This window comes from Pagrus major, chromosome 19, assembly GCF_040436345.1.
Source record: "Pagrus major chromosome 19, Pma_NU_1.0".
Classification (NCBI taxonomy): Eukaryota; Metazoa; Chordata; class Actinopteri; order Spariformes; family Sparidae; genus Pagrus; species Pagrus major.
The window spans coordinates 11853379-11865385 of NC_133233.1; the positions used below are offsets into that span (position 1 = coordinate 11853379).

At 39.5% G+C, this 12007-nt stretch overlaps 2 protein-coding genes across 2 annotated transcripts; one reads left to right on the top strand and one right to left on the bottom strand.

The window, feature by feature from the left end:
• Positions 1-2475: 2475 nt before the first annotated feature.
• cebp1 (CCAAT/enhancer binding protein (C/EBP) 1) lies at positions 2476-5656 on the bottom strand. Its single transcript, XM_073488785.1, has 3 exons — positions 5582-5656; positions 4067-4366; positions 2476-3952 (listed from the first exon to the last, which is right to left on the bottom strand). Exons 1-3 carry the CDS (start codon positions 5582-5584, stop codon positions 3647-3649), a joined length of 609 nt encoding a protein of 202 aa, XP_073344886.1. The 5' UTR covers positions 5585-5656; the 3' UTR covers positions 2476-3646.
• A 318-nt stretch (positions 5657-5974) lies between these two features.
• On the top strand, positions 5975-11604 carry ngdn (neuroguidin, EIF4E binding protein). Its single transcript, XM_073488314.1, has 11 exons — positions 5975-6032; positions 6325-6384; positions 6658-6729; positions 8659-8796; positions 8897-8981; positions 9123-9175; positions 9376-9487; positions 9714-9888; positions 10241-10394; positions 11002-11065; positions 11411-11604. Exons 1-11 carry the CDS (start codon positions 6012-6014, stop codon positions 11428-11430), a joined length of 954 nt encoding a protein of 317 aa, XP_073344415.1. The 5' UTR covers positions 5975-6011; the 3' UTR covers positions 11431-11604.
• The last annotated feature ends 403 nt before the right edge of the window (positions 11605-12007 follow it).

Consider the following 12007-nt stretch of genomic DNA (forward strand, 5'->3'; position numbering starts at 1 on the left):
CATGAAAAGCGATTTGCACCACTGCATAGTCTTCACTTTTTTAATATCTTTGCAGCATCACTGCAAACTTTTTGAAGGTGTGGTGGGAACTTGGAGCTAAGAAAGCCAAGCGTTTCACCGCAGAGTTGTAATGGTACATAGAAGGGCGGAAGTGCTGAAATAGAGGTAAGAAGTTTATCGCCCATGTTTGGACCTGTTTAAATATACGTATATCTTTATAATCCAGAGACAACAATCCAACTAGTTTGTTCTGTTACTGCCATAAAAATACAATTCATTAACGGGAGTCATAAGATTGGAGCTGCTTCACTGGAGCTGTGGTGGGGTTCATATAGTCTGCTGCTGTTGAGTAACTTGGTAGGGACTAGGTGAAATACACTCTTTCTTCACTCTGCTAAGATGTTGCAGTCCTGGGACCACAGATTGCCCCACACGACACTGCGGGACATTTCAACAGACACGGACGCACAAGAAGTCATTATGTGCTGCTCAGTGCATGACAGGCTGGAAGTAACCTGCGCTACACTTTCACTCTCCTTCTATAAAAGAGGATTTGTGATTAAAATGACAAAGCTTTTATAAATATGGAGGAAAAAGTAGGCAGGTGTAAAATAGATCGAATAATCATGAAAACAGGTTACAGTTTGTTTTAAAACTTTTCATTTTATTTTTAATGACCAATGTTTTATTGATTTTACCTTGAGATAAATCGTATGTGTACATATATGTGCATGCACTCATACATTTTCATATATCTATGACTATGACATTTTTATTGACTTTAAGGTCAAAGTTCACCCCAAAATGAAAATCTGCTCAACCTCTTGCCGATTGAAAGTCAGGTGAAGGTGATCCGAGTCTCCAGAACGATTCTGGCTTTAAAAAGGGTGCAAATAACATCTTTTCCCTGGATGAGCTGTACAGAGCTATTTTATGTTTTAGAGGAGGAGGAAAGAGGGGTTACGCTTTTAAAACAAGTCCCCATCTACTTCAGTTGTTTAGGCGAATGCTGCAAAGCCGTTTTGCTTTGAAACTTCACCTGACTTTCCACGGGCATGGGGGTGAGTAAATAATGACTATTATTTGGGCGAACTTATCCTTTAATTCACATTGTGTGTTTGCTTTTTTTACATTATTATTGTATTCCAGTTATTCATGTTGTTGCTGTACAAGTTGATGACAAAATGATCCCAGTCCTCTACATAAAAACATACACAACCATAAATATAGACTGATTCTCCGCTGTATTGTTCTATCTCGTCCTCCCATCATAACACTGGTATGACTCCAATCTGATGCAGCAGTGCTGGGGTCTGTTCTGGTGTTTAAGTTCAAGTAGTGAACTGAGTGTTTTCTAAGTTTGTAACTTTACAGATACTGATCATCTGTGCAGAGCTGCACTCTAATAAAATCTAATGAAGCACTCAGACTCAGCAACTGGATGTGATTAGTTTTAGTTCCCATTAGAGTGATCAAACTGCACAGTGATCAGTGTGTGCTGATTAGAGTAGTGTTGCAGTTATCATAGTTAAGTCGGTTGTAAAATTGCACACTGACATCGTTAATATAATTTTGCTTTGAGTTTAAGTCTATAATAATGATGACAAATGTTTTCATTTAGCATTTTTATTTGTGAGAAGTGAACTTCTGAATCCATGTTGGCTCATTTTGTCTTTATCTGCCATACCTGCAATAAAGCAGAACCAGGCTCAGGCCCCAAAAATAGTATTATTATTATTATACTTATTTATTTGTGAAATTTTAAACATTTATGTGACTGTGTGCTTTCTTTACTTTGACTGTCACACTGACAGTGAGAAGTCATCTGATCCTCGATCTTGGGATCCAGATGCAATGAATGCCCCACTGTTGGTTATCTAATAGTGTTGAACATATTTGACCATAGTCACCACAATAGTTACCAGATGTTGTAACAATTATTTTTGGCAAAGATAAAAAAAAGAAAAACATGTCTGGCTTCTTGCCCCCACCCCCCTCCTCTCTGTCTCCTATCTCTATGTCCCTTCACTACCATGACAGCCACAGGAAGGCCCTGGCAGCCCGAAACACTGATACTATCTCTGCGCTCCTCATCTCTGTCCTCCGCTGTGTCGAAATCTCGCCCATCCCACAAAGGGAAACCGCTGGTGCACAACCGTCCATGGCGTGACGTCCGTTTCTGTGGGTAGACAACTTATGATGAATGATGTGGCAGGTGCATGCCATGTTCCCTGACGAAGGATGCTTGAATGCAGAGAATGAGGTTATATCACACCGTTTCTTATGAGAAAATGTGTTTTCAGTCAACTGTAATCAAAGCTTAGTGGTTTTGCATCTGTAAAGGCTGTTTGAGGAAGTACTGAAGCTTCTTTAATATCCACATGTGTGTTTAAATATCCCTTTTTATGTTGAATCTGAAACAGTTGTCACAAATCTTGAATTGGCAGATATAAAAGACGACCGTTTCATCCAAGCACAAGCAATAATTTGTTTATTTAAGAATTCTTTGGACAAAGTTTTGCTTTAACAATGTATTACAAATGTATAAAAGACATTCAACAACATTAACATCATCTTATATTGACATTATTTCAAGTAATCCCACACTCATTTAGTGACAAAAGATAAGAGTATCAGACAGAGAGAGGCACTTAGATTTCCCCTTCAATCCCCTACAAACCGCAGGCCGTGGTGTAACTTTGTTGGGTAACAACACTTACAATCATCTCTGACAATGACAAGAAGTGTCAGGTAGACGATTAGGCAATGTCTGTTAAATCAGATCTTATGACAAGCCAAGCTAATGCACAGAGGGGTCTTCTTTTTGAAGGGTCTGTGAGGATTATGCATGAATGTACAGAGACATTCTGGAAAGTTCATTTGGAATTAGTTACATTTAAGTTGATGCAGGTTTAGACCTTCAGGACTGTTTGTGTCTGGGCCCATTTGTGCAGTATTTGGGATTTTTATATCTGCTTCTTCTTTAAAACCCTTGTTTTACATCTCACACAGCTGCTTTACGTATCTTGATAAGCACCTTGACAGACTCACTGGAGGTTTCTGTGCACTCTGCAGTCTCTTCGCTCACAGTTTAGAACATACAATGAATTAAAAGCATCTACATTCAAACCCACTACACGTCTTCCTGCAGAGACTTCATGGTCCATCCTTCAAAATGTTATGTTGTAATGTTTAATGAATCTAATCAAAGCGCTGGTGTGCAGCTATAACCCTTACATTTCCAGAAATAAAGAGAGGGGACATGGCATGAGTGTCTACAGCCCTGCCAGCTTGTTCTGCTTTCTGTCTTCATGATTTTCAGAAAATTAAGTCCTTAAAGGTGCAATATGTAAGAACTGGACTGGCTAGGGGCTAGCTGGTTAGCATGCTAACTTCATTAGATATCTATGTGAGATCTTTGACATCAAAAGTGTTATTTCTTCACATACTGCTGATCATTTTAGTTCATTTTTGACTGCTTTAAACTGAAAATCTTAGATATTGCATCTTTAATACCTTTACTGCCCCACAAAATGCCTCATTTTCAAATCTACTTCCTTTATATGTGACTGTGGCTGCCTTTTGTGAAACTTCAACAAGGACGCATTTGACTTTGAGTCTCAGAGACCTAATGATAATAATGAATCTAGATGTTAGACTCCCCTGCTGCTCCCTCCTCGCCTCCATGCAGGTGCCGCTGTGACAGGATGTGTTTGAGAGTGTCCAGCTCCTGTGTCAGCTGCCCTATCCTCATCTGCAGCTTCTGGTTTTCATCCTGCAGCTGCTGGGCCCTCTGCTGGGTCAGCAGGATCCTCCTGCGGGCCTTGTCCCGGCTCTTTCTCACAGCGATGTTGTTCCTCTCGCGTCGCAGGCGGTACTCTGTGCTGTCTTTGCTGATGCTCCTCTTGTTGACCGGGGCCCGCAGAGCTGGCAGGAGGAAGGAAGAGAAGTCCTGGAGGCCAGAAACACAAATGTGTCAAGTTCTGTTTGATGATTTTCACACTCAGAAAAAAAGTTTTTTTAATCTATTATCCGCACATCAATAATCACTCTCACAAACACACACCTGCTGAGTGTTGCCGTGGCTCTGGTTGTGGTTTGTGCTCCCTGCGCTCGAGGTGTTGCTGAGACAGGGACTGGTGTAGTTCAGGTAAGACAGTCCCATCATCTGCTCAGCCACTCTGTCGTCACTGCCCCCTCTCACCAGTCCCTGAGACTGGCTGTACGGTATCATGTCCATCTGGGTCAGCTGATTGGTCGATCCAGCGTGGTTGGAAGTAGACGGGTTCAGGCTCTGGGTGTGTGGGTGGACCTGACCTGGGTACGCCCACTCCTGGATGACAGAGGACACCCTGGAATCAGACATCTGGAGGGTTCAGAAAGAGGAAAAGATTAGGTTTGTCTTTTATTAAGGTGCTACTTTATTCCTCTACATCGCTACATGTGGGTGACATTCTACTCCATTGTATCTACCTGACAACTATAGTTAGTAGTTACTTTGCACATTAAGATTTAACATGTAAAACTTGCTTTGTAATGGATAAAAACATATAATTTTAATTAGCTCCAGTTCAACCAACCACAATTAAAGGCTGCTTACATGTTATTGTCCCGGTAATAATGATAGAAAATGATATATCTACTAATTTAACTGCCTGAAAGGCCCAATATTTATTTAATATTCTTCTTCTTAATACTTCTTTTGAGATGCTAAGTCAGATGTTAATATGTCTGTAATAAGTTTTGACTGTAGGCAATAAAATAATGTTACCTTCAAAATTTAACAAAAAAAAATGTTTTGTTAAATTGAATAATTTGATTTTTAATAATATATTTTAATAAAAAAACGTTACAAATGACATTAACACTTGGAGGAAAAAAATACAGTGACAACTTAGAAGTTAGGAGTAGCGTAACCGTGTCAGAGCAGAAACAATTACTCAATCAATTTAACAGTCAACTGACAGAAAATTCATCAGTAACAATTATAATAATCAATTAATCAATCAATTAATTATTTAAGTCTTTTCATTAGCAAATTCTATTATTGAAAACTTTGTTTCTTTAGGTTTGGGACTTTTGTTGTGATTCTGACTTTTATAGACCAAACAATTAATCAATAAACAGAGAAAACCATTAAAATAATTGTTTCATGCTGCCCAACAATCGTCAAAAACATATCAACATAAAAACTAAACTGCAAAGTAAAAACTAACCCTTCTCATATCATTTGACAGAAATGTTGTCAGTATGAATATAGTTGATTATTGCCATTCCCTCTTTATTCTTCACGTCCTCTTTTAAAACTTAAATGCACAGTTCTGAATAAAAATAGAGACTATATTTCTTTAAAAAAAACTATATAACCTAATCTAAATAAATCCTTCTTTTGCTTCACTGCTTCATGTTCAGAGAGCCGTACTCAGTGAAACTTAGTGACCGGTCCCATCATAACTATAAGAGAAAAATCAAACCACCTCTGCTTTTAATTCTTCCAGTGGTTTCTTTATTCAAATGGTCAGCGGAGGAATGACATTGATCTAATGTCTGAATGGTCTAGGAAAGTTATGATCTGACTTACCATGACTTAGCTCTCCACAGACTCTGAATATTCTTCAGGTTTCTCTGACAGTCTGACTGAAAATGGTTTGAACAGCAAGGAGACAGAGAGACAGGTACCCCTGAGATCATCTCACCATCACTTCCTCTCTCTCTCTCTCTCTCTCTCTTTCTCTCTCTCTCTCTCTCTCTTACCCCCCACCACCCCACCCCACCCCTCTTACCCCCCCTCTCTCTATCTTTCAGCAGCAGGTCACTTTAAATAACTAACTAATCAATAAGGCATTTTATTTAATATCTTCCCGTTTTCCCCACCATTGCCACTCACTCGTTTATTTGTGACAGTGCGACATCAGCTCGAATATTTTAACAGTGCGAAACTGGTTCCAGCAAACCAAACGCTGCAGGACTGCTGTCACTCTGCGGCTTCCGTAGATTACACCCAAATCAAAATGGCTGCCCCTGTTGACAACGTGAGTTGGAGCTTAAATAGCTTCTCGTTTAGAAAACACGTATTTTATCTTTGTACAGTCTATGTTAACACATTAGACCCTTCTGACGATGTGATGTGTATTCTGAAACTGTGTTTGGTTGATAAAAGCGAGTGATAATAGTCGTTCTGTCTTGAATAACTTAAGCTAGCCGGCTAGCCACTAGCTAAGTTTTTAGCAGCCTTCCAACTACATTACCCACATTTAACTGTAGATAAAGAATGAGAGCAAGTGTTGCAGGGTAGTTTTAACATGTACTTTTACGTTTTGACAGGATTTAATTGAAAGTGATTTGCCCAAAGCTGTGCAGCTGCTGCATAGTCTCACCGAACAGGTAAGAACAAGCTGTCTGTAATATTATTGTAATAGTACTGTTTATTAATAGAGATATACTGAGTTCGTTTGAAGTAATTGAAACTATAAGAACACATTAATATGCATACTTAGATCTCATGGTGACCCATCACAGACTAATCTTCTTATGATCCTGTTTTATGTATTGGAGTTAAGGGATCATGAAGTGATGTTGTGTCCCTTTCACTGTAGCTTCACATCCCAGACTGCTTGTGTACACATGATTCTTCACCACGGCTCTTTTTCTCACCAGGTGGCCTCAGTTACGAGTCATGTCCGTGAGCTGCTCAATCAAGTCAAAGATGGAGCATTTAAGACGTCAAAGGTGAGCAGGGACTTAATCACAACCAGGATACAAATGACATTTTTATCTGATAGTTATCATACCATGTACATTTGTTTTTACCATATTAGTGTTGTTAAAAATATACACATTTCAAGTTTCTATTAAGTTTCATGTGTGGCAGGACATTGTACTTGTCACGTTGTCAAATTGACTGTCACAATAAGTTGATGGTAATCAATTTCCATCATTGGGATAATCATGAATTGAGATAATTGTGAATGTTCTCACGTGCATGACTTATAAAAGCTGTCTAGCTCACTGACATACAGTCCTATAGTGGCTTCCTGATTTATTTTGTATTGCCTGTGCCTGTCACCATGACTGAAGATGGGTCGGCTTGCACATTGTATCCCTCACAAAAGCAAGTTAAATCGGATGTATGTAAATGCTCCAGAATCCAAACTGAGGTGTAAAGGTCCTTTATTTGTGCAGGGGGACCTTATGATTTAAGATTAATATAGGTTCTTTGATTGTTTTTTCACTAAAATAATGTGTGTCCTAACCCTAATCCTAAGGTTAAAGTAGTTCCAGCATGTTTTAGTGCAATTTTAGTCTTTCTTTTAAGTTGTAAGAATGCTGTGATCATTACCAGGATAATACTGTGAATCACAACTATGTTGGAAGGGATAATTGTGACATGAAATGTTCACATCATCCGTGCTTACAAGCAACAACAACAAAAAAAAAATGTTGTCATTCCTTCAAGGGTCATTCTAACTACTACTACTACTACTGCTACTATTACAAGTACTTTTAAATCTTTTTTTTTTGTGTGTCATGCACATACATTGCCCTATCCTCATGGGTTTGCAAGACACCAAAAATACAGTTGCAACACTTAATTACATTTCATTACAAAATTACATATTATTTTGGGCTAGCTTGGTCTTAAACAAAACATTCTGCCTTCTCTCCCATGCTTGGAAAAAGACAACCTGCTACAAAAAGTTTCCCTTCCTGAAGCACAACTCATTTTAGTAAAAAGTGTCTCTTACATCGTCATAGACAGGACAACAAAACAAGAAATGAACCTCATTGTCAATTTCAGATATCACACAATAAATTCTGTTTTCCTGTGGTGTGATACTAAACCTGCCAGTCTCCAAGGCTAATGGTAATGTTCCTGAGCATAACTGTGCACATGGGGACCTTTGCCTTTTGTTTAGATTATACTTCACATAAGGTCCTACAGTATAGCTGTTCTTTATGAGACATCACTACTACTGCCACTCATGATAATAATAAGAAGTAGAAGTAGAAGAAGAAGAAGAAGAAGAAGAAGAAGAAGAAGAAGAAGAAGAAGAAGAATGTAATATCATGTGCCATTAAAGTGTACTACCGTTGCAACCCTACTGGTGAGAGAAGCAAATCTACCAGCCACTTGTGTGCTGGTTCCTTGTGCTTGTTCTGCACCCTGATCAGAACTGTTAAATATATTACAATCCCTGAACAGCAAGGCTGCATTAACAGCTGGGACAAACAGGCCAAAAGCCCCATGTTCACTGCACGTCTGCTGCTTTTTAGTTATTCAATTAATTGCAAATTTGTTAGAGAATGTTTACCACTTCAGTAAGTCAACTACAGCATTTTTCTTGCACTGTTTTGTATTATTTTTTCAAGTTAAGATGAACCCTGAAATGTTCCAAGTGTTTGGACAGTGTTGGTCTGTTGTACTGTGTTTGACACATGGAGACAGTCCAGTGTGATAGCTTGGTTTGATGATTTTTAAAGATTTCTCATGTTTGGGTTCATGCAAGGTTACAGAAAAATAGATGACTAGAATTTAAATCTTATGAAGGGTCGTGTATCTGACATGTACATAAAAGAAATGGTTTTCTAATACTCTCTGACGCAGGTCAGTCTCGACACAGCCCCCTCTGACTCCCTGTCCGTCCTCTCTCCCTGCAGGGACTGTCTTTCTTGGACCTTCGCTACCACCTGCTGCTGTTCTACCTTCAAGACCTCACTCACCTGATCGGCATCAAAACTGAAGGAGGCAAAATAAAAGACAGCGAAGCCTTGAACAGAGTGGTCACCATCAGAACGGTGAGATGATTGTAGAAACAGACCACTGATAATAAATTTAGTTTGTCCTTGACCGTCCAGCTGACACAGCGTCTTATTGCTTTTCCATCTTGGTTTCAAGGTGCTGGAGAAGATGCGACCGCTCGACCACAAACTCAAGTACCAGATTGATAAACTGTTACGCACAGCTGTCACCGGCAGTTTAGGTAAGACTGGGTTTGTGATTGTTACAATGAATGCATCCACCAATTATCTGATTTTTAACCTTGCTTTAACATAAAAGACATGATTCACAGGACAAATATTAGACTTCAGTTTATAGTTGCTTCTTGTTTTGTTGATTTCAGCTGAAAATGATCCGCTGCAGCTGCGACCTAATCCTGAGAATCTCATCAGCAAAGTAAGTGCACAATTTATTATAAACGTATTTATTTATTTCTTGACTTTATTGAATGAATCTACTGAAAATAAGATTGTAAGAATATTTTGTTGTGTGTTAAAGCTTTGACACATTTACTGAGTGAGGCCACCATTGATTTAAATACTGAACATACAATATTGTAACCGTGACTGACTGACCTAATGTGCTTCATCAACTAGTTGAGTGAATCTGAGGAGTCTGAAGGTGAAGCTGTGAGTACGACGGAGAAGAAAGCAGCCCACTCTAGTGGCAGGAAATATGTACCGCCAAAGATTGCTGCAGTGCATTATGGTAATGTCCTGTCTTTCTTACAGGGTTCTTCTTTTTTTCTCAATATTGACTTGAGTTGATGATTCAAAGTGTGTTTCTGTGGAAGTTAATTACACTGTTTGGACTGAAGTATGACATTTTGCAGCTGCTGTGTTCATCTTGGTCATTTAGAAGGCACTTAGCTGTGCTGTCTTCCACATCAAAATAAAGACCAACACAAATTCTCCTCTCATCCCGTTTCCTTCAGACGGCGACATGACTGAAGCGGACAGGAAGAAGGCTCAGGCGGAGCGTCAGCGGCGGGCGGCCCTCAGAAGCAATGTCATCCAGGAGCTGAGGCAGCAGTACAGCGACGCTCCAGAGGAGATCAGGGACAGACGAGACTTCCAGAGTGAGCGGGAGAGCCGCGATGAGCTCCACAGGTGTTTGTTTATTTATTTACTGTATTTAAGCAGGTAGAGGCATGACGACTGATGAAAGCATAAGTGGTAAAAGATGTAGGGCAGGCCAAATCAACCACTTTTTTTCCGCCTCGAATACATTTATTAGTTTTCACAATTAAAAAAACAAAGAAACATTCTAAATACAAAAGTAGAGGAAAAACAATTAATTTAAAAATCTTTAATGAAATAAATATTTAAGAGTAGGTACTAGTTTTTTTGTGCTTAGCAACTGACATAACTAGTGAATGGGCTAATTAGCTAGGGGTTGGTGCTAATCATTACTTGAATAAGCTTTGCATACACAATTTCCCATCCCATTTTCTTTTTCCAGGAAAAAATATGAGGAGTCGATGATGGTGCGTCTCAACATGCCCAGAAACCAGAAGAACAGCAAAAAGAGAGGCATGATGTCCATGTCCGGCCAGCTGAGCGGTATCACACACTTCGGTGACATCTCGGCACTGACAGGCGGCGAGGGCGGGCAGGTGAGCTGGCAGCAACATCACCAAGGGGTCATATTTCACTCACTGAGCGAGGCTGAAACACTGCTGATGGTGAAAATTGTGTGGAGAGAGAGATATTTAATGGGAGTTTCGCTCAGGTGGAGGAAGGCTCTGTTCAAAGAGTAGAGGCTGACCTGATTACTTGCATTGATTATTATGGAACTTTGGCAGCCACAGGCAGACAGTAAGTGTTAGACAGAACATATCTGTTGGGTGTGAGCTGGCAGAGCTTTACTTTGTGCCTACACAGCTTTGAAATCCCTCTTGTTACCGCTTCCTGTCTCAATTAACCGTCTGCTGTTATAACAAGTACTAATGAGTCAGAGTAATTACTGGCCAACCTCATGCTGATTGTTTGTTCCACTGCCGGCACATGTGGAAAAGTCATTTAGCTTAAATGCACTTAAGAGGACTCGGAAAATCCTTGTGCTATGTTTAGAATTTGTGCTGAACATGAGAAGCCACAGAAGGATGTTTCTAACAGGCCCATCTCCGTTTGCTATGAATGGGAGCATTGTGGCCTGTTTTTTATTTAGATCACATTCTTAAAGTAGCTGCTGGTTCTGACACGTTGTGTTTGTCGGTGCAGGATGGGGATAACTCTCGGCCCAAGAAAAAGAAGAAACTGATGAAGAAGAAGACCAAAAGACGAGGTGAGGACATTCAAATATACCAGATAAATTCATTTACAACTCATTTTTAATCAACTCTTACTTTCTTCACTCTGCTGTGTAATTGTCCAACAACTTGTTTGTCTCTTGGGTCTGCATTTAGTGCAACACCAGGGCTACTTAATTGCTGTTATTAAGTCATTTTACAGAACTCTTATCTTCCAACCAAATGTTCAGAAAAAAATGTATGTTCTGTGATTGTTTTCATAATGTTTTGAGTGTCATTTCAGTGACCACCTTTACAAGTATACATTGTTGAGAAATGGAAAAGCAGCGATGATCATTGCTTTTATTTGCCTAAATACTGTTTCATGTCTTTCTCTGCAGCTTTTAAAAAGCACAGATAGACCTGAGACGTGATGTCCAAATGATGAGAGGATTTCTTACCAACAGCCATCGTTTTCTTCAGACTTGAGGATTTTATAACCAGTAACTGAGTTGTATTACAGTAATAAGCTCCCCACCACCTCAGCAGTGTATGACTTTGTCATTTAGTTTGTACAATAAACATTTACTGTTGACTCTTGTATTTGTTTTATTTATCTCCATTAGAGGGCAGTCAAACAGCCTTCAATTAGGACAAAAAAAAACAGTGGACTCTCCAGCTAATTTCAACATTTCGTTCATCTTTCTTAAACCATCAAATCAACCCGCTGCTAATGTAAAGAGCATTTTAGGACAGTCATTATAAGTATTGATAGACTTGCAGAGAAACCCATTCAGTTCTGTTTGATCTCCACACATTTGCTTGAGAAGCAGCCAGATGCTGACACGAGGCCTAATCACAACCCGGTGCAGCAGGCTCACCAGCCAACTGAGCAGAATGCAAATACATGTTCGAGGACACGTGTCACTGGGCTGGATACAGTATGATGCAAATAAGTTAACCCTGCTGGTTTGTGTCATTTGTTCATGCAGTTACAT